The sequence below is a fragment of the Neoarius graeffei genome, chromosome 4 (assembly GCF_027579695.1).
Source record: "Neoarius graeffei isolate fNeoGra1 chromosome 4, fNeoGra1.pri, whole genome shotgun sequence".
NCBI lineage: Eukaryota > Metazoa > Chordata > Actinopteri > Siluriformes > Ariidae > Neoarius > Neoarius graeffei.
The window spans coordinates 16,087,977-16,110,593 of NC_083572.1; the positions used below are offsets into that span (position 1 = coordinate 16,087,977).

Sequence of the window (22,617 nt, forward strand, 5' to 3'; positions counted from 1 at the left end):
TATCCTAGACATCTTTGCTGACACACACCACATCAAACTGCATCGTAAAAAAATGTTAGAAGGTTCTTTGTAATCTACACATGCTCAATATAGCAATATAGCAATTGGGGATGGGAAACTTTGTCTATGCTGGAGTCCTGGTAGTGTGCAAGTTACTGTAAATAGATAGAAATATGCAGACCTGGCAACCCTGGCTTCGTTTTGACGTTAAGAGGAGGAGGTGTGTGTGTGTGTGTGTGTGTGTGTGTGTGTGTGTGTGTGTGTGTGTGGTACTACCCTTTGATATTCTGATACCTCCTCTGCTCAGAGAGAGGAGGATCCACAGCATGCTTTACTTCAGACCAGTTGCTGAATGGAACACGATCGAAGCCGCAGCGTCTCTCTCTCTCTTTCTCTCTCTCTCTCTCTCTCTCGCATCTGTCCATTCTTTTTCACGGATTTACTGCTTGTTCTACACACAAGAGGAGCATTTTCCTGGATTATACCCAATTAGATTTAAAATCTGGATTACCGGATCACATAAATTTAAGGCTGAAACACTGGACTGTGTTCTATTCAGAGCTCCACACGTTTCTTCACTTTTTTTTCTGCAGTGAGATGAAAATATGGTACGAACATGAAATGCATGTTTTTTTGTTGCTATGACAACTCGAAGCCGAATGAAATATACTTTGATGCTTTGTCGCCTTTACAGTAACCATTGCTGAGTTGCTCTGCAAGGTTGATCTGATCTGATTTTTAGGGGCTTTATGCTCATTGAGTCATTCAAAAGTTTATCTTTATATATATATATATATATATATATATATATATATATATATATATATATATATATATATATATATAGTGCATGGACGTTTGGTTGATTTTACTTGGTTGGAGTTGAGTACTAAACCCCTTGAGGAATAGAACTGAATATCTTTATGGTCAGTGCACAGGATTGTGAGAAACCTGGCAAGTTCAAAAGTTTAGAGATGCGCGCGGAGCTTTGATCTGTCGGACACCGTGGATCACCGCGATATTTCGTGTTGAATTTAATAGCTCGTCGATAACGATATGGTGTAAGGAAACGAGCTGATCTTGTGCACGCTGTTCGAGTTCTGGCAATGAACCATGACTCGTTTCAACCTCTTGGACTGGATTATCCCACTACTGACCTCTGAATCATATTTATGAGTGATTTGTATACTGATTCATTCAAAATGAAAATCCGTCCCACAAGGTGTTCAGCAGTGTGTCTTGTTTCCAAACAGGAAAGTGCTGTGGGTATTTGTGGGTATTCTGAATCAGCTGTAGTGAACAGAATGACATAACAGGGAGATGGGAGATGTTTGGATTAAAAGAGAGATAGAGAGGAGAGGAGAGGGAAAAAAAGTTTATCTCTTGGATGTGCATGTGCTGACATTCACGTGACTCATGAAATATTTCTTTGACTGTTTCTGAAGTGAACTCGGTGTGTGTGTGTGTGTGTGTGTTACAGAGAGTCTGGAGGCTCTCCGGTTCTATTCGCCCTTGAGAAGTGATCCGAGGTGCTGTTCCAGGCGCGCGAGGAGGAAACGGAGCCATGAGTCGCGCGCTCACCGAGCCCGTGGCCACTAGCTTCCGGGAAGACGCGCCTCGTCCGCCGGTACCTGGAGAAGAGGGTGAGGACGAGGAGGCGTCGTCGTCGTCGCGTCACGATCCGTCGGCGTATATGAAGCTCAAGAACGCGGTGAAAACGGTGCGCGCGCCGCGGAGAGATGAGGACGGTCTGGGCGAGCCGGAAGGCAGCGCGTCACCAGACTCGCCGCTCGCGCGCTGGACCAAGTCGCTGCGCTCGCTGCTGGCCGACCAGGACGGCGCGCACCTGTTCCGGACTTTCCTGGAGCGCGAGCGTTGCGAGGACGCGCTCGACTTCTGGTTCGCGTGCAACGGCTTCCGGCAGATGGACCTGCAGGACGCGAAGACGCGCCGGGTCGCGCGAGCCATTTACAAGCGCTACGTGGAGGGTCGCGGCGTCGTGGCTGAGCACCTGCGAGCAGCGACGCGCGCGTGCATCCGCGACAGCGTCAAGAAGCAGAGGATCGAACTGCGCATGTTCGACCAGGCCCAGACTGAGATCGAGGGCGGGTTGGAGGAGAGCGCGTACCGCGCTTTTCTCACCTCGGACATCTACCTGGACTACGTGCGCTCCGGCGGCGAGAACGCCGCGTGCACCGGACACGCCCACACGCATGGCGGCTTGGCGAGCCTCGAGCTGGTATGCGGCTACCTGCCGCCTTTGATCGAGGACAAGGAATGGAGTTGTGGTGAGCTGAAGGCCAAAGCGCTGGCGGCTGTAGTCGGGCTGTCCGCCGAGACACTGCGCGCCACCATGACTCTCCGCACCGCAGACTGCAGGTAACAATAAACGGATAAAAATCAAATCACTCAATAAACATGCCTGTTAGCCCGATGGACATATGACACAGATTACTTTAGAAACAATAACAAGCACTCGTGGGCAGCACGGTGGCGTAGTGGTTAGGGCTGTCGCCTCACAGCAAGAAGGTCCGGGTTCGAGCCCCGTGGCCGGCGAGGGCCTTTCTGTGCGGAGTTTGCATGTTCTCCCCGTGTCCGCGTGGGTTTCCTCCGGGTGCTCCGGTTTCCCCCACAGTCCAAAGACATGCAGGTTAGGTTAACTGGTGACTCTAAATTGACCGTGAGTGTGAATGGTTGTCTATGTGTCAGCCCTGTGATGACCTGGCGACTTGTCCAGGGTGTACCTTGCCTGCGACCCTGTAGAACAGGATAAAGCGGCTAGAGATAATGAGATGAGATGAGAACAAGCACTCGTGAAGGGCGGTGTAGTGGTTAGCAAGAAGGTTCTGGGTTCGAGCCCAGTGGCCGATGCGAGCCTTTCTCTATATGTTCTCTCTGTGTCTGCATGGGTTTCCTCCAAAGAACGTGAACGTGAGTGTTTGTGATGACCTGGCGACTTGTCCAGGGTGTACCCCGCCTCTCACCCGTAGTCAGCTGGGATAGGCTCCAGCTTGCCTGCGACCCTGTAGAACAGGATAAAGCGGCTAGAGATGATGAGATGAGATGAGACATCGTAAAACTTATGAGTTTTAACTTCTCACTACTAAAGTGTTCAGCGGCTGGTGGGCTTGGATGAATAAATATGAGTGAGGAAGATGTGTGCGAGATGATTTTGCTGAGGCTTCATCAGTTCTTCCTCAGGGGAAGAAGAAGCACTAAAAAGGTCTGCGAAAGGTCTAGGAGATTGAATAACACAAAGATCTGATTCACTTCCAGGTCGCGCAAGACAGTACAGAGAGTTTCGAAAGCGGCTTGATGAAACGATGATACTGACTGATCGCACAGCAAGTGGACTGGGAAATGGCTTTATTACGAGCTTGTCTTCTAGAACGGACTCCTGCAAGACAAGTTAATTCCTGCGTAATAGCTGCAGCCATCTGGTGGTCTGTTTCGTCATTTTTTTTTAAAGAGCGATGAAATGAATGATAGAGGAAGGGGTTGAAATCATTTCTGATACCTTTTGTTTGTATGAAATCAAAGGCAGCATCCAAAATCCATCCCCGTTTGCTTTGATCTGCTTCAGCAGGTTACTAGGCTTTTATAAACCAAGTCGCAAGAAGTCACCAGAAGTCAAAGTGGTCCGACTCGTATGAGAAAACGAGTGGCGAAACGTCTAATATTAAAACGCAAGTCCATCTGCTTCTACTTTACTATGACAGTGACCTGTCCTGGATAAATCAGCAACAACAACAACAAAATAAAACCCATCGTGGTTCTGAGTTTAAAAGAACGATCAGAGAACGTGTGTCGAAACATCATTACGATTAAAGCACAAGTCCATCTGCTTTGACTTATTCACTGATCTGCCCCGGATGACTTAAAAACTTTTATGGATGTGAAAGTATGGCGCTCTTGAATGCAGCCATCTGGTGGTCTGCTTTGCGCTTTTTGAAGTCAAACTTTGTGGTTTTGAGCCCAAACCCAATACTCAGCGCTCTTTTAGTGTGGTGCGGTGTGTATGTATGTACACTAATGTTTAGGGACAGACGATCACTCCACACTCATTAGTTATGCTGTTGAAGTGCTTTAAATTGGTGTGTTTGTGTGTCTGAATGTGTCTCTGTGTCTGGTTTTCTCTCTCTTTGTCCTTCACATCTCCTCACACACACACACACACTCACACTTGAGCTGCAGAAGGAAGATATTTTAGTTTTGGTCCAAGATGAAAGATAAGAAGTTTTCAAGGAAGCCTTTGTGTTCTGTTCCACAGACGTTTCCAAACGCAGCTGCGCCGGCACTGACACCGAGCTCCGTGTTAAAAAATAAATAAATAAATAAATAAATGAAATAAAAAATAAAGAACCATGGGTTTCTTGCATGATTTTCAATCAAAGCCTGGTTTTAATAGCACTGACCGAGCTGGTCTTAGTACATCCACACAATAAAGCGAGAGACATCTGGAAACAATTACATCGCAATGCACTTGAAGTTTTTTCCCCCGGTCCTTTGTTGTGTCTTAAAGACAGATCACTGGAGTAAACAGAACGCGGCCGCTCTTTTTCTGGATTTTAAAAAGTGGGCAGATGAAAAGAACTTAAGCAAGAAGCATGACCAAATGGTTCCAAACGCTGTGTGTGTGTGTGTGTGCGTGCGCGCATGTGGCTGCCAGCACATAGACAAAGTGTATGTGTGTGTGCGTGTGGAGACAAAGTGTCCTTCCACTGCTGTTATGAGGAGGATGGGGGTGTCGCTGACATAAGGGCATCTCTGCTTCTTCCTGCTGGTGTTTTCACTGAGAGAGAGAGAGACGGGGGGGCACATCCCTCCTCTTTCCCCACGGCCTGCGCCAGCTCTGTGTGTGATGGAGTTTTTATCTGACACATGTGGAACTAATTTCAGACACCCCCGTTCTAAAGAGGCTCCTTCTCCCTTAGAATCCTGTATCTCACTGCTTTTTTGGCTGGTCCTACTTCTGCCTTTTATCTCCTTCTGAAAAATCTCTCTGATAGAGACTAAGCCAGAGAGAGAGAGAGAGAGAGAGAGAGGGAAGGCCCAGCTGAGTGTGTGCACAGTAGAGTAGGAGGTCAAGCTTGGGCTTACGGCTTTAGTCATGCTGTGCCTCTCTCTTTCTCTTCTTTCTTCTCCCTCTCTCTCTATCTCCTCTTTTCACACATGACCCTGTCTAGTAGGCATTTCTCATAAACTCCGTCTCTCTCTCTCTCTCTCTCTCTCTCTCTCTCTCTCTCTCTCCCTCCCCTCTTTCTGCCAGGGAAGCAGGAATGCAGCGGCACAGCAGGAGAGAAGAGAAAGACAAAAAAGTAGAGCTTGAGAAAAAGAACGAGGGAGGGGTGGAAAGAGGAGGGAGAGAAAGAGAAAGCAAAGTGTCGGAGTAGAAGAGTGCGGGAAACTTTTTGATCCAAACCAAACAGTGAGGTGGGGGTGCAGACAGCAGAAGTAAGGGGAAGTGGTTGTTGCTTGTTGACATACTGAAAGAGTGAGATATAACGAGAGAGGTACTCGTGAAGAAGATAAAGCATGATCAAGCCATCCGGATGAGGGTCGTGTGCACACTTTCGTCACACGTCGGCAGTTAAGGAAGTGATGCGGCAAGCAGGACGCGTTGCGATGATTGAAGTGACAGGAAAAAGCGAGGAGTTTGTCCAAACTTCAAATCCAAACATCGAATCTGATTGTTACTGTAACTGACACCGGTCTACAAGCGTGTAAGGAATAACACATCACGGGGTGTGCCGTTATAGGAAAATAAGCAACTGTGGGGTTGTTTTGAGGTGGCCTTTATTCCTCTTATACCACCACAACTTGCCGATGAGGACTACTTTTAATTTATTAATAAACAACATGTCATACTTGCATATTTACTTTAATAGTAAAATAATTAATTTCATCGCTTATGTTATAGCAGCTATAAACGGTTGTTCCTTTTCCCAGCATCTTTTTATAGCTATCGCTCTGTCCGTCTGTAAACCTTTTAGTTTCCGGAGCATAACTCAAAAACTATTAGGCTTTTTCTCACAAAACCTCAGCTAAGTAGCTAGAGAAGTCGTGCCTTTTGACATTTTGGGATTTGTGTGATTTTTATTTTTTCCGTATTTCCATAGTAACCAGGTCAACTTAGGGAAATTTGGAATGGGGTTTCATGTTTGGGCAGGGGAGATACGTCATCTCCTGATGACTCTTGTATCTCGTCTTTCTCTTAAGGTAATGAGACAAAAAAAAAAAAAAAAGCTTCAGAGAAACCAGGAAGTCCTGAGGAAACGGTAACCGTTGAAAAGCACCAACAGTTGGAGACTCACTCCATAACTCTTAAATAAATATTAAACCATCCTCTTTACAGGAAGCGTCATTCTATCAACGGTTATACACTTCTCGTTGTTAAATAGAGACGCTGTTTTTAGCATAGTGTCCACGATACAAGTCCCAGTGAAGGAGCTGTTACTATAGAAACAATAATGAATTAAGAAGAAGAAGCAGCTTATATTTGTCACATATACACAAGCACAGTGAAAGTCCTCCTCTGAAGCAGTGAACACACGCACATACCCCGAGCAGTGGGCAGCAGTTGGGGGTTAGGTGCCTTGCTCAAGGGCACTTCAGCCATGATACAGAAGAAGGCGAATGTGCTGTTCATTCACTCAACTCCCCTCACATTTTTCCTGCCGGTCCCAGGAATTAAACCGATGACCCTTTGATGACCAAAGCTGCTTCTCTAACCTTCAGGCCATGGTTGCCCCAATTCTGAGCACATTGTGATTTTGCTTGCAGCCAGGACAACAAAATTAATCCCAACCAATCAGACTTGGAATTCAATTCAATATATCAACACATCACCACCCCTGAATCTTACCTACCAAAAGTTTACTCAGTACATGCATCCCAAAGCCATTTTGAATAAATGTGTTGGTATTGGACACTTTCTGGTAAAACTAAATGCTAAGTTTTGCTCTTGACACCAAATTGAATGTCCTGCATGTATCCTGACTACCGGTTGTGTTTTCAGGGTTCAGAAACGCAGCGACCCGGCCAGTCCGTGTTTCGTGAACTCGGGTCACGTCGTGGCTCCAGCCAGCAGCGCTAACGACAGCGAGGTGTCCAGCGACGCCACCACTGACGACTCCATGTCCATGACTGACAGCAGCGTGTAAGTGCTACAGTCCATGCATCAAACACACCCTTGCTTCATTCCCCCTTGGCAGATTCCTCCGCTTCACCTTTTCATCAGTTCTTCGCTCGATTTAAAGAAGATTTCAACAGGCATCCATTTACAGGAAGAAAGAAGAAGTGCAGAAGCACTTACGACGGCTGTTATGACAGTGTAATAGCTGTACTGTGTATGATTAGGGAAAGATTGGCGAGAAACAGGAACTGGAAAGACTTTGGTGGTGAACGAGGAGTTATTGGTGTCCAACACGGCTCTTATGGAGGTACAGGAAGTGTGGAATTTGATTGAGAACTTCCAGGTCTGGTGGCTATGAATCAGCGTAAAGAAAAAAACATGATGTATGAGGGTTAAAAATATCTCCTGCAACACCTCCGTTTTCATGTCAAACGACTACAGAACAACAGTTTAGAACATTACGGGTGTGGCCGCATTACGAGTAATGCTGACTCGGCATATGGTAACTCTTAGGTTATTATAGCGCAAACTAATGAAACCACAGAAGAATCTGGGAAAACGGTCAATCCTTTTGAAATTGGAAATCTTTGGAAACCCTCACAGCACCAGGGAACGTTTAGGGCTGCTGGACTTCCTGCTGTTGTTTGGTGCAGATCGGATTTGGATGGCCACACAGAAGAAGGTGAAAAGAGAAAGAGCTTCAATTTAGATTTCCGCGTATCGCTCAAATGACAGAACCGTATGCGGTTTTCCCCAAACTTCACCAAATGTTTTTCTTTTTTTTTTCCTTCATTTCGTACCATCCGTTTTACTTTTGTTCTCCTCGGAGCAGTTTTGTTTTTCTCATCATTATCTCACCGTTTCCCTTTCTCAAATCTGCACAGTAAAATTAGCCGTTAGCCCTTAAGTCTGTCTCAGCGAGAGTAGGAGAAGGAGGGAGGGGGCTTGGCATAGCTTGAAAGCGAGGCTCAGCACCGCTGTGGTTTCCCAGCAGCCTTAGCGCGACGAGATCAAGTGTCAGAGCGCGTTTGGTCGGCAGGCGTAGACGAGCGCGCAGACCTCATTCCTGGACCCGCAGACGACTCACCTGGGGTTCCCAATGCTGGGATTAAAATCGCACTCCCTCATCGTGACCCCCTAACCCCTTCATCTCACCACACACACACACACACACACACACACACACACACACACACACACACAATCCAGCCCCCCTCCTTTTTTCAAAGGAGCCTTACGTGGTTTCGGAGAGGATGAAAGGCCGAGCTGAATGAGCTCTTGGCCCATTGTTTGGCTCCCAGAGCTTCAGGAGGGAGAAGGGGTGGGGGGTTTGGATTGTGAGAGCAACTCAGACTACTTTGAAAATTAGTTGCACGACTGAATTGTTGGTGGGGGCATGTACGGCTTCCCCCGAAGAGAGAAAAAGAGAAGGCTACTTTCATTCACTCTAACATTACTGTGATTTTTTTTCTTTTAAAAAGAACTTCAGCTTACCAAGAGGACTAGGCTATCCGTATCGCTCTGTGTTGGTTTGCAAACGTTAAAAAAAAAATTTCAAACTGTTAACACGTCCAACTCCAGCTGAGCGCTAGTAACCACTGATTAGCGTGATGTCGCTTGGATCATGCTAATCGTTAGCTACTGGTTAGCTTCATCCTTGAGAAATGAAGGAATTCTTGCAGAAATGCTAACCTGATGCACACATGTATCAGGTAGGACGATCGCGGTTAGCTGGCTCGCTTTCGTTTATCGTTCCCAATCCTGCTAGGTTGAAGCCTGAAATGTTTTCTTTCAGAACTTTCCAATCAGTCGTAGATTTCATTCGCTGAGGAAGTATTACAAGCTGTTGAAGCTAAAGGCTCCTGCCAAGTTCTTCACAGACGGTTGGGAGTTTCGCAATCTCTCTGGCTGTTTCATGAAATAAGCCGCCTTAACTCCAGCTGAGTGCTAGTAACCACTGATTAGCATGCTGTTACTTGAATCATGCTAATTGTTAGCTACTGGTTAGCGTCATCCTTGAGAAATGAAGCAATTCTCGCAGAAATGCTAATCTGATGCACACATGTATCAAGTAGGATGATCGCGGTTAGCTGGCTCGCTTTCGTTTATCGTTCCCAATCCTGCTAGGTTGAAGCCCGAAATGTTTTCTTTCAGAACTTTCCAATCAGTCATGGATTTCATTCGCTGAAGTAGTATTACAAGCTGTTGAAGCTAAAGGCTCCTGCCGAGTTCTTCACAGACGGTTGGGAGTTTCGCAATCTCTCTGGCCGTTTCATGAAATAAGCCGCCTTAACTCCAGCTGAGTGCTAGTAACCACTGATTAGCATGCTGTTACTTGAATCATGCTATTTGTTAGCTACTGGTTAGCGTCATCCTTGAGAAATGAAGCAATTCTCGCAGAAATACTAACCTGATGCACACATGTATCAAGTAGGACGATCGCGGTTAGCTGGCTCGCTTTCGTTTATCGTTCCCAATCCTGCTAGGTTGAAGCCTGAAATGTTTTCTTTCACAACTTTCCAATCAGTCATGGATTTCATTGGCTGAAGTAGTATTACAAGGTGTTGAAGCTAAAGGCTCCTGCCGAGTTCTTCACAGACGGTTGGGAGTTTCGCAATCTCTCTGGCCGTTTCATGAAATAGGCCTGACGTTTTTTTTTATGTACCGCATGAACAATGCGATATCTACGACAGTTTAAAAGGCATAGTACAAATACGAATCGCCGTTTGAGATAAAGACATAAAGCCAGGGTTAGAGGTGATTTCAGTCCCGTTCTTTTTTTTCCTTCGCTTATATCTTATTTATGGATTTACTTGGACTCTAGGGAATGTGGCAGTGCCAACTTCAAACATTACCTTATCTTACAAACTGAGCTTTTGATGTTGCTGAGATCAGAGGAGCCGCGAGATGCTGTTGCCAAATGAAGATGGCAGGGAGCGCATATGCGCATGAGTGTGAGATTTCAAAGAGAGAGAGGGAGAGAGTAGTGTTCAGGATAGGTCATGCTCCATCGAGTTCAGATGTAAATACGGTTGACAAAAATGCTCTCGGACACGAACAAATCGCAACGGAAAAGTGTCGATTAGCACATTTCGACTCGAATGCAGGAAAACGTCAGGCTTTCGCTCACTCGCTGCTCTTAAATGTTTAACGTCGTTCACGTCTTATCAGCGTCCACATGGTTAAAAGGATCCGTCCGTGCAGAGTAGATCTTCATTTCCGAATGCGTCGTTATTAAGTCTCTCTGCGTGTTTTTTGGATTAGCAATCAGAAAGTGACCCCCCGCCGGGCGCCTCTGTGTTTGCTCCAGCCTTTGATGGCTCTCTCATGCCCTCGGTAGGGGAGAGCGAGCTCATGTTGACGTTAGGCAGTAAACGGTGGCCCCTGGGGTCCCATCTACAATCATTAAGGAGAGGTGTGTTGTGTTGCTAATGTCCTTTATGTTGTCGAAACTGAAATGGGGGGAGTGCTGTACAAGCAAGGGTTACTCGATGTCCTGTCAAAGGAGAAGGCTGTGGTATGAAGCAAGAAATTCTCCAATAATAAAACATCACGGGTCACACGGGTCACTTCCAAACCAAACGAGCCTTTCTTTTGGACTCCGTAGAATTGAAAACTAATACAGTGTTTAGTCTGAAGATTGTTGTCTTGTGGTCTTATTGTTTTTTTTTTCTTTTTTGGAACAGGGACGGGATCCCGCCATACAAGCTGGGCACGAAGAAACAGCTCCAGCGGGAGATGCACCGGAGCGTCAAGATCAACGGACAAGTTTCACTCCCCCACTTTCCCGTAAGATTCTTTCTCTCGATCCCTCTTTCCTCTGAGATCAGTGACTCGCACCAATGCCAGCTGGGTCCCCTCTCCCAAGTGGGAGCCCTGTTTTTATTTCTCCAAGCTCGTGTTTTGACAGAATATTATATTCTTCCGCTCATTTTCATATAAAAGGCTACAAATGAAAGCCTGCATTAGCATATGCATCCCCCTCCTTCTCCCCTCTTTCAGCCCCCCTCGAGTATCTCCATAGAAATAACGCTCTCTCGCATCCCTGCTGCCGTTTGAAGATAAAGATAAAGGTTCCGTTCGGATGTTAGATTCGGATTCCAGTTCGAAGAAGATATGACGCAAGCGAAGGACGGGAAGAGGAGGAAGGGCGGGGCGCAGGGGTCAAGTGGTCAGGATCTGGAAGTGAGAGCAGGAGTCGATTCTCAGCACCCTTTGATCAGAGGCTGAATGCAGGCAGGCGGCTTGTGTGGCTGCTTTGGTGACAACCTCCAGCTGAGAACCAAACCCCAAACCACCACCCCACCCCTCTTCTACTCCGTGTACTCCGTGTGTTTTTGTCGCAGTAAACCTTCCCCCTCTTTCCACCCCTCCACCACCCTCTCCTCTCTCTGATCTCCCCATGGTGTAGGGCTCAGCAGGGTGTGTTTGGAAGCAGGAGGTGTTCGAGGGGGGTGTTTCAGAGACTCGAGTTCGGGGTTGAGTGTTCACCAAGGTCGGAGGTTACAGTGACAACTATTTAAAAAAAATTTTCCGTGATTTGAGACAGTGATGCGCCGCACCTCCGCGTAGGAGGCATTCTGGAAACTTATACGCTCTTTCTTCTTCGCACTTAAAAAAAAACAGGAAATGGGGCAAAACTATTCAAAAATCCCCTCCGAGTCTGGGACAACTGTTCTGACGTGGCTCATTCACGGTCAGGAAATAGATTAGTTCTTCTCTCTCTGATCTCCTACAGCCCCCCACTCTCCATCCTCATCCCTCACTCCATCTCTCGGCCCTCTTCCTCCCTTTTTTCTCCTCTTCTTTTAATTTTGTCCCCCTGCTCTTTTTTTCTGTCTATCTGGCTTTTATTCTGGGATTTAAAAGCCTGTGTCGCCCCCCACACCCCTTCGCCCCCACTCCTTGCGTGTGTTTGATGTTTGACAAGGGTTCTTTGAAGCTGGCTGACTTCAGAGCCTCCATGCTGATGGCATGGGTGGTGGGTGTGTGTGTGTGTGTGTGTGTGTGTGTGTGTGTGTGTGTGTGCACGCACGCGCGTGTGCGAACACGAGCATATGTGTGTACTTGTGTGTGTGTTGGTCCAGCTCTCTTGCCCAAGGCTGGCAGTACTTCTGGCAGTTGGCATTAAAGGAAGAAGAAGAAGAGAAGTGAGAGATGAAGGGTATTTGAGGATTCAGGGTCAGGTCAATAACTTGAGATGGAACTCACAGTCTGCTCTACTGTACAGCGATGTAACACACCTGACACGCCCTCTTGCTTAATTTTAAGACCATTCAGTAGAGAGTAATCCTTCTCTTGCGTCAAAAGGTAAACCATCGCCAGAGGTCTTGAAGGAAGACGTGTACAGCTGGTCACAAAGATTAATGAAATAAAACCAGACGTAAAAAGTTGATTCTCAGTCCCTTCGAATTCACATTACACGGTGATAGCGAGCAGCTCAAATCTAACCCGCTGTTTCTCGTCTCGCTTATAGAGGACGCAGCGTCTGCCGAGAGAGATGGCTCCGGTGAAGCCGTCCGCGTTTGCAGCAGAGCTCATCGCCCGTCTGGAGAAACTGAAACGCGAGCAAGATACGCTCAGCTCTCTGGAGGAAAGGTTGCAGCAGATCCAGGAGGTTAGTAACAACCACGATTTGGTAGTACGACTAACGAACGCGTAGTTAGGTTGGAAAAACAAACAGTCCCAACACGACGCCTCGATAAATCGCTCCTTGCCCGTGCGTTCCTTCGTCCAGAACACACACCCGCACCTCATCACACTCAATTATTGCGAGATGAAAAGCCTCCTTTGAGGCAGGACCTCAGGGCAGCTCTTCTCCTAAGTGCTTAACCCTTTCAACCTCTTCAACCGTGTGACCTTCTGAACTGTGTGGCCCTTTGGCACCGTATTGGCCTTATTAGCTGTGCCTGTGGTACACACCAAAAGTGTGCGCTTTATATTTTTCAAAGATCCGACTTCTTGCCTGATTGTCTCTGACTGACACTGCAAGTCTGCTAAGTCATTAAAGGAATGCTTTTTTTTTTCTTCCTTGTGAAATACCACAAGCAAGAATTTTGTCATATTTCTATTTACGGAGAAAGGAATGAAAAGCGTGTTTACTCGGGAATCATTTATAATACACACATCTCAGGACTGTCAATTTTCTAAGCTCGGAACGCAATAAATAAGAGATCAGTTTGAAAAATGCAGGACTTTTCCTTTCTGTAAAGGCAAAAACTGTTCAGGAACTCTCAGTCTCTTGAGACGGAGTGTCACGATTTCAAAAATAAGTTCTTTTTTTTTTTAATCCTTTAAAATAGTGAGACTTGTCTGACCTCTTTTGTGCACAGGCTGGATGGATAGTGTATCGTTTTCATTTCTAACAACCAGCAAAAATGTCAGCTAACTCACACACTGTGTGTGTAGGAAGAAGAACGGGATGATGGTGAATTACCTGTAGTTGTCCCCCAGCAGCCTCCTGCCCCTCTCAACCTCCTCTCCTCTGGATTATGTGACGAAGACCCTCAGGCCATCCTGGACGAGCACCTCTCCAGGGTCCTAAAGACCCCAGGGTGCCAGTCCCCTGGCATACCAGGATACTCGCCTCGCTCCCGTTCGCCAGACCATCACCATCAGCCAAGCTCCGCCCCCAATCTCTTACCTACCATGCACTGTTCTGTACCATCCAAGACGTCCGTGATGGCTCCCCAGCCCTCCACCAAGCATATTCATCACCACTACATCCACCACCACCATTCTGCTTCGCCCAAGAGCAGAGAGGAGATGGAGGTCGAGGCGGCGCACCGAGTGGCGCAGTGCCTAGGCTCATCCGGGTCAGATTACTGCTACCAGAGGTGCCACAACTCAGCTGATCTTCAACAAGGGTGAGTTGTGGAGGTTTAATACATCAAACAGAACCAAATTCAACTATGCCTACTGGGGATCTCTTAGGCCTTTCGCTCTTGCTCTCGTCTAGGCATACCAGCACGTTGTCTAAGCGTCCCAGTAACATCAGTGATGGAATGAGTGGTTGCAAGTCAAGCGAAGAGGAAAGCAACTCCCCTCTGCTCTCCAGAGATGGTATGGTCCGATCTCACAACGTGTGGCAGTGGATCCTGGAAAGCGAGAGGCAGAACAGGCACAAACCTCACAGGTGAGACGCATGAGCACACTTTATAGCAGTGTTATCGAGTAAATCAATAACAGGCAACGAATGAGTCAGAATATTGCTAACAGACAACAACAGTGCATGGATTTTCACACTTCCGTACGACACCTAGTAAAAGGACAGAGTACAAATAAAACACAGATGTTGGCCAAAGAATTGAATCCAACATGCAAAAATCAACAAACGAATCTTCTCTGCAGTTCTCAAGGCCTGAAGAAGACGCACCCAAGCGACCCGTCCTCGAAGATGCCCTTATGGGGTGGCGGAGGAGTAGGTGGTCATGTTCGAGCACACCATCCAGGTCACCCGTTTGTCCAGGATCCCACTATGCCACCTCTATCCCCACCAAATACCCTCACCCAGCTCGAAGAAGCCCGCCGAAGACTGGAAGAAGCCTCCAAGGCCAATAAACAAAGGTAGAGGTTTTATAGATAGCCATAAAGATATTCAATATTAAAGGGGATCTTAAAGAAGATTCCTTTCACATGAAAGATAAAACACAGGAAGTGGTTTTAGGGATGCGCTGATCATCAGAAAAATACTCCGTATTTGGTTCCAGACCAAAACACTTCACAGTTTTGACTATGTGAAATGCAGCCGAACCAGCGGAACATCAAGACTTTCTTGCAATTCATCTAGGGTCCAGAAAGTGGAAAAAAAAAAAAGTCAGAATAGTTGCAGTTGAGTGAAAAAGTCTGGTTCAGTGTTATTTGAAGCTGAGTTCTGTGTTCTCGCCTAAAGCGTTACTCCATCTCTTAAACCCACAGACACTCAGCCTCCAGCCTGCAGAGAGAGAGAGTGCATCCGTCTCTTTTCTCCAACAGCAGCTCGCCTCTCATCAACCCTGCCTTGCAGATGGACGAGTACGTTTATTCATTTGATTTTGTTTTTATTTGAGCACGCTGGCCTAAAAGACAAGGAATTAAGAGGGATCTGGGTGTTTCTAAACCCACACAAAGTTTTTTTTAGGTTTAACAATCCTTGAAATATTTTTGTCACTCGTCTCAGTGTTCTGTGGCAATGTTTGATGTCCAGCCACAGCCACCTGACAGCCAGCACACACACACCCTCTTCTGAGCTTTAATTGGCTGACCTTTAGCCAGCCAGCTGTCTCGGGGCGAACCATCGCCATCTGAAGCGGCACTAACAAAGCCCTGGAAGTGAATGAAAAGCTTCACAGCTCTTTTGGGGGCTTGCCCTTTGGCCACCCCTGCAACACATGTTGGTCCAGGCCAGCCCTCTGAGCCTGCCACCGCACCACTGTGCACAGGTTGAGCTGGACCGTTGCGTTAGGATTGGGGGGGAAGGCAGAATCGAAAGCCTGTCGGGGTCTCTTAGCAAGAGGTCAGATTAGTGAAAAGCCCAGACGCTGACACAAAGGCCCATCATCCATCAAACTCGGGAGGGCCCTCGCAGAGCCGTCTCACGCTGCACAACATCTCCCGCTGCCTTCAGACCCAACCTAATCACATGTTACGCTCGAGAAAAGGCTCCTCTCAGCCTCCGCTGGCTTGGCGTTCCTCTTCAAGGACACACTTTCATGAGAGAAAAACCAATTCACCAATATCGTCCAGTATTATCTACAGAAAAATATAAAAATATGCCATGGCCTAATGGTTAGAGAAGCAGCTTTGGGACCAAAAGGTCGCTGGTTTGATTCTCTGGACCAGCAGGAATGGCTGAAGCGCCCTTCTTGAGCAAGGCACCTAACCCCCTACTGCTCCCCAGGCTGCTCTGGGTTTGTTGTACGCCGATCTGGATAGCAGCGTCTGCTAAATGCCATTAATGTAATGTAATGTAATGTGTTTTTCCTGTTCTTTAATATTGCTGTAGTAGTTTGGCATAATTGTGGAAATCCGTGCCACCTTCGCAGCCTTAACCCATCTGTCTTTCTTCTCCAAAGGTGGAAGGAGCAGCGGCGGCTGAGTGCCGGACATTCCAGCGCCCACTCTGGCTCGGAGCTGGTGGTCACCTACTTTTTCTGCGGCGAAGAGATCCCTTACCGCAGACTCATGAAGACCCACAGCCTCACTCTCGGCCATTTCAAAGAGCAGCTCCGCAAGAAAGGCAACTACAGGTAAATTCCGTTTCCTGATTTCCACAGACGTCTGTTTGCTTGGCGTCCATAGAGCTGAAGACCAAATCTCTGTGATTAAGATGAGACGTCTGAGATGAGAAGGACATCCCAATCAAAAGCGTGGGGTGGAGGCTTCTTCCAGATTGTGTCATGCACATGGATCTGGTCGCGTCAGCCCCCCCGATTCCCACGCTAAGGCATTCTTAATAAGCGTGCCTTTGCGCCACAAACCCTATTATTTTCTGCCCACTGAGCTGCTGCATTTGACAGCCTCTCAGATTCCTCCCAGGATTACATCAACCGCAGGCCCTTCACAAACGCACATCTTCAGCATGGGCAGCGCTTTCCAGGACCCAGAGTGCCTTTGAACTTGGACGTTAAACCCGAACGATCTCAAACAGAGGCTTAGGACGTGTCTAGACAATGGCTGAAAATGCTCGATTTTGTTTCTAAATGTCCTAAAACAAGTAGCAGTAATCAGTGAATCAGGAGAAACTATCATTTCCATATTTGCTGAACAAAATGTCTGCAATTCATCTAGTGATGCAACTTCATCAAAGCAAGATGTATTATAGCTGGTGCATTGAGTACTAACCGAGAGTGAAACTACCTCGCAATAATAATGAACAGTTATTCGCCAAAGGTGAAAGTGACACAGGTCGATGTATTAAAAAGATGAATAGTACCCTGTGGAGCTGGAATAAGCCCTAGGCACTTGACGTTGTATTTCCCGCTGCCTCATGCCTGTGAAGGAGAACGAGCTGGAAAAACGCAGCACGCTAATGTTTACACTTAGGTACGGAAACGGCCGAAGTTTATCCTCATTATAATATTATAATGAGCGAGGTCGCAACAAACATGGCGGAACCGGCGGCCTCCGGCACAGAAGCGAGCGCTCGAGAGCCTTCAAGCTCACAGAGGTGCGTTTAAATTTGGAGTATTTTTTCCCCTCTCTTTTCTGGCGCGTTTTGCCTCTGACAATGCCAGATAGCTACTTCCTTAAAATAGTTGTTTTTTGTCTCGATTTAGAAGCCTTCGTTCGATCTGGGTGATCCGCCATGTTCGCTGCGGCACCGCGGTTGCGACCTCTGACCTGCGCATGACCTCACGTGACTTTTCCGAACTGGCTGCCAAGCGAACGGTTTGTAAACAGACTAACACGTGGTTAGGATGACCAGCATTAGGAAATAAAATGTACTGAAACAAGATGATGCATACCAGCTATGGAGACGGGTATCAGCTCAAACAATTCAGAAAGAGGAGTGGATTAAAGGATTCCCGAACCAGCACACTGACCTGTCACTTGAAGTGAATATCGGTGAATCATAACTGAGACAAAGTCGAGGTTATTATTCACCGATATTCACTGAGCCTGAGGCAAATAATTGTTTTAGTATAAATACACAGGTGATTATTTAAAAAAAAATTTTTTAAATATCATATCGTATTAGCCCTGTGATGACCTGGCGACTTGTCCAGGGTGTACCCCGCCTTTCGCCCGTAGTCAGCTGGGATAGGCTCCAGCTTGCCTGCGACCCTGTAGAAGGATAAAGCGGCTAGAGATAATGAGATGAGATGAGATGAGATATCGTATTAAAAAAAAATCATTTCAATCTTCAAAAGCGGTATGCAAATGTAATAACGGCGCGGCGCAGACTTGTATCACTTATCTACGCCAACTCATAAAATACTTTGCTTTGAAATAGATAAAATAAATCACAATTCCACCTTACCTTGGAGTAGTTGTAGATCAAACTTCGTAGCGTCTTTAGTGCTTTTAGAAACAGCATTTTCTTTCATAATTGGTGAGTCTTCCTCACTTACGGTGACAAAGCGATCGGCAGCCATTTTGCCAATCGAGAAATAGTCCGAATCTCTCGACCAATCAGCGCGCACGATTTCCGATAATCATCTTCATATTTATACTAATAACTATTATAATTTCTAAATACATACATTTGAATTATGCTTATAACCAATAACAATCCAGAAATTGTAGCCCAGTCTGAACTTACTCATTTTTATCCCCCGCTGGCCGAAAGGCCCAAAGGGGGATTATGTCGTGGTGATTTCCGTCCGTCCCGGGAAGGGTGCTCAGCTTCTGAAATCCACTCCTCTAACAATTTTTAGAGGAATTTCATGAAACTTGGCAGGATTCTTTGTTATATGTCGGTAATATGCATATTGAAATTATTTAATTTGGGCATATTTTACCAGAGTTATGCCTTTGATTAACAAAATTATACTTTGACGATTTCATGAAGGTGTGCTCGCCTTCTGACATCAACTCCTCTCACAGTTTTTGGACGAATTTCTCGAAGCTTGGCAAAAGGCCTTGTTGTATGACGGTAATACGCATATTGCGATTTAATTTCGTTTGTGAAAATTTTACCAGAGTTTTGACCCTTGATTAAATAACTTGTACTTTGACAATTTCATGAGGGTGTACGTTCTTCTGAAATCAACTCCTCTGACAATTTGTGGAGGAATTTCACCAAACTTGGCAAAAGGCTTTGTTATATGACAGTTATACGTGTATTGAAATTTCGTTTAATTTGGGCAGATTTTACCAGAGTTATGCGCTTGATTATTAACAAACTTGTACTTTGGTAATTTCATCAAGGTGTGCTTGCTTTCTGAAATCAACTTCCCTCACCATTTTTATCCCCTGCTGGCCGAAAGGCCCGAAGGGGGATTATGTCGTGGCAATGTCCATCCGTACATCCATCCCAGGAAGGGTACGCACCTTCTGAAATCAACTGTTCTCACAATTTTTGGAGGAATTTCATGAAACTTGGCAGGATTCTTTGTAATATGTCGGTAATACGCGTATCGCAATTTCGTTCAATCCAGTCACATTTTACCAGAGTTATGGCCTAGTTGTCAGCAGGGGATATTGTGCTCTCGGAGCACTCTTGTTTGGAATATAAAGCCAGTCTTTGCTTTATCAAGTGATACGACACACACAGCGAATTAACATTGCATCAAAGGGTTAAGTCATCCTTGGTGCGGTTTAAAAATCTGGAAAACTGTAATCTGTTGATTTATTAGTCAGTCAACGATCCGGTCATTCACCAAATCCATAAAATCGTAAATCTATATTTCATGTATTTCATTTATTTGTCTAGCTCTGCAAAACCAGCTTGCCAGACTATATTGATACCAGATGGAACAACAAACATATTAAACATGTTTCTTTTTTACTCTCCCCGTCGTTTTTTTTTCTTCTTCTTGGCTCTTACTTCATCCCCATTCTGATTCGCTTTGCTCATTTAGCTTGGCAAGGTGTTTAATTCCGTTTAAGATGTAAGGATAGTAAGCAGAACAGTGTGATGGAAATGGAGAGGAAGATGCTCATCCGCTCCAAGGTACAAGCTTCAGCACATCTTGATGATGGTCCTACAGAATACAATAAAAATCCAGACTTCATCAGAGGAGCGAAGTAGAAAAAAAAAGGGGGGGGGGGAGAAAAGTTTACGCGCATGCTGTTTGTGCGAGTTAGTCAGCTTTCACCCATAAACCCAGGCAAGCTGCGGAATTCCAAAGCTGCCCCACACATGGTGCGAGTGAGGCATTTTTCCATTACAAAGCCAATCATTAAATCTTCCCCGCTGATCCCTGCTCCTTTTTAAAGAGACCTCAGATCATTAGGGGCTCAGCGTAGAATAGGGCTCCAACCGAACCTTCAGTGCTGTCTTTGTGCCAGGGTTATGTGATCTTTGACCTTTAGAACACCCTGGAGGTCACAGTGAAGCTCCCTGGGTTTACTGTCAAAAGGCCAAGCGCCTAAGCTATGCGCCACCAGAGACGTTCAGCATTTTTGTTTTTGTTTCATTTTACCATATTACAATTCTAGTTATGAGAATGCATGCGTGTCTAGGTATGTGTGGTCAAACCCAGCCTTACTGACTTGTGAGCGTTTGCTTCAAATGGTATTAGGAACACCTTAGGCTTAACCGAAAAACAAAACAGAAAAGCAGGATTGAAAATGTATATTTCACTAGAGGTGTGATGATTGAGTTTTTTCACGATTCGATTCACGATTTTGACCTTTCGATTCGAATCACGATTCACATTTTTTGTCCTCCATTTTATAACTGATGCAAATCATTGTCAATATATTTGTCAAAATTTAGCGCAGTAAAAAAAAAACAAGTCGTGTTGCCTTTGTGGCCTTTATTGAGATGCCAGTCACTCCACTGACTTTGAATGTAACTGTGAATGTATCTTTTAAAATACAAATACAGTCACTTGTGTTCAAGTGAATGCCACCTCTTGAGACACAACTTTCATTGTCCAGAGAGTACAGAAGGCACTGAGATTCAATAAGTTCTGAGACAGCAATAATTTATTGCCATGATGAAGAAACTTCGACTCGTACAGCTTACACAACACTTGCTTTCTGTCACGAGACAGTAAGAAATGCCGCCAAACTGGGCTTTTAACCCTCATCCTACCATGCTATTTTACACCTTAATCTTACCATGTGGGGTCCGTTTGGACCCCAATACTTTTCTTTAAAATTAAAGCTTATAAAGACAAAATCACCAGATAAGTTTTGTTCAGAACATCTTGTATTAATAACAGCAATACACTAAAGGGCCCAAGGCATAAAGAACACACTTAACCTTCATCCTACCAGCCAATTTTACATACACAAACTACCAGGGGGGTCCATATGGACCCCAGGAGGGAATACCTTGAAATCAATGCAGTAAGAACCAATTCAATGCAGCAAACAGACATAACTTTATTGAAGAACAAAATCCACTATGGCTGAATATCAATTATGTATTATAAATGCAATAACATTGCAATAGCTATCATACATGTAGCAAATTATAGCGCCACAAAAAAAATTGGCATTATATACATGATTTTTGCAGCTCATGCAGCTGTAAAACATTCTGGATTACAACTTAGGTCTTTTCTTACAGAATTTAAAACAAAAAAGTAATTGTAAAATAATTTAGGGCTTTTGTTTTGCAGCCTGTGCTTATTGCAGCAGTGGGGTCCACACGGACCCCAAGAAGGAATGCCTTGGTAGTTTCATTATGGAACATAAAAGAAATAAAAGAAGTTAACTTTCAGTGTGCTATTCAATTACAAAATGAAAGACAGATAAACTTTACTCTGGGGTCCGGTTGGACCCCAGTAACAAATTAATTATACCTTCACAATGCAAAAAGCTGATCTTCCGGTGCTTTAGTGTTTTAATTAAGACATAAATTCCGACAAATTCATGAAACGGTGAGGCAGTATGTCACATATTTTTAAAATGGCAAACAAACATATAGGTGCGGGGTCCAGATGGACCCCACTTGGTAGGATGAAGGTTAAAAGCCGGCGGCTTCAGGAATTCCGAGTCGTCCGCCATGTTGTTCACAAAGCAACACGTGATCTCGCAAGATTGCTATAGCAACCACAAACATGGCTGTGCCCACGTACAGCTCCGGATACCGAATCGAATTTTTCATATCAAAATTATGTCGTTTGTCGACATTTGTTATGCATCGAGGGTTATCGGGATGAAACTGGATATTGTTAGTGAACCGCGATTCATTAAATTTTAATCGATTTTTGAATCGCTTAATTTTGAAATGGATCGATTAATCGTCACACCTGTAATATTCACCAGAAGTCTTTGATTTTTTTTTTGTTTGTTTGTTTTTTGGTGCAGGTACTACTTTAAGAAGGCCAGCGACGAGTTCGAGTGCGGTGCTGTGTTCGAGGAGATCTGGGAGGACGGCACGGTGTTGCCGATGTACGAGGGGAAGATCCTGGGAAAGGTCGAGCGCATGGACTAAGCACATCCGGCTAGCCAGTACGCCTTTTAACGGTTACCAAGCGCTGGGATAACAAACGAACTTCCACTATCCAAACACACTGCCACCAGGAACTTCAGAAACAAGGCTAGCCGTCCATCAGACACCAGGCAAACAGACTCCTTTGGCACTAATGTGTGCCTTTTGAAAGCTACCTAGAGTTAATATATTTGAAAAAAAAAAAAAAACTAAACAAAAAGACCAACTGGGATGTGATTGAAGAAAATAATAACCAATGAAGATAAGCAGAAGACCCTTTTTTTTTCCCCCCAACCACTCCGCCTTAGAAAACAGTTTTGAGCCGTTGCTCGAAACCATTGAAGGTGCAGATTAGTTCACTACGCTGCAGCAAGCGGACGGAGCCTTTAGTGAATCATCTGCTTTATCTATTGAACTCTGAAACGTCTATACATACATATATACATACACG

At 45.4% G+C, this 22,617-nt stretch overlaps 1 protein-coding gene across 5 annotated transcripts; it reads left to right on the forward strand.

Annotated features, from left to right (window-relative positions):
* The first annotated feature begins 317 nt into the window (after positions 1 to 317).
* Positions 318 to 22,456, forward strand: LOC132884890 (axin-2-like). Of its 5 annotated transcripts, none has more exons than XM_060918931.1 (11): positions 318 to 608; positions 1,481 to 2,379; positions 7,019 to 7,159; positions 10,822 to 10,924; positions 12,612 to 12,752; positions 13,544 to 14,001; positions 14,094 to 14,270; positions 14,486 to 14,701; positions 15,053 to 15,148; positions 16,189 to 16,362; positions 22,043 to 22,456. In XM_060918931.1, the coding sequence occupies exons 2-11, from the start codon at positions 1,565 to 1,567 to the stop codon at positions 22,167 to 22,169; spliced, it is 2,448 nt and encodes an 815-aa protein (XP_060774914.1). In that variant the 5' UTR covers positions 318 to 608; positions 1,481 to 1,564; the 3' UTR covers positions 22,170 to 22,456. The 5 variants fall into 5 exon arrangements, with proteins under 5 accessions (XP_060774914.1, XP_060774915.1, XP_060774916.1 ...); XM_060918932.1 differs by having other exon boundaries at positions 13,592 to 14,001; XM_060918933.1 differs by lacking the exon at positions 15,053 to 15,148.
* Positions 22,457 to 22,617: the final 161 nt, after the last annotated feature.

Coding starts and splice junctions, on each gene's coding strand:
- LOC132884890 (XM_060918931.1), top strand. CDS start 1,565: ATGAGTCGCGCGCTCACCGAGCCCGTGGCCACTAGCTTCCGGGAAGAC. Junction 7,160..10,821: donor TCCATGACTGACAGCAGCGT/GTAAGTGCTACA, acceptor TTTTTGGAACAG/GGACGGGATCCCGCCATACA. Junction 14,002..14,093: donor TCAGCTGATCTTCAACAAGG/GTGAGTTGTGGA, acceptor GCTCTCGTCTAG/GCATACCAGCACGTTGTCTA.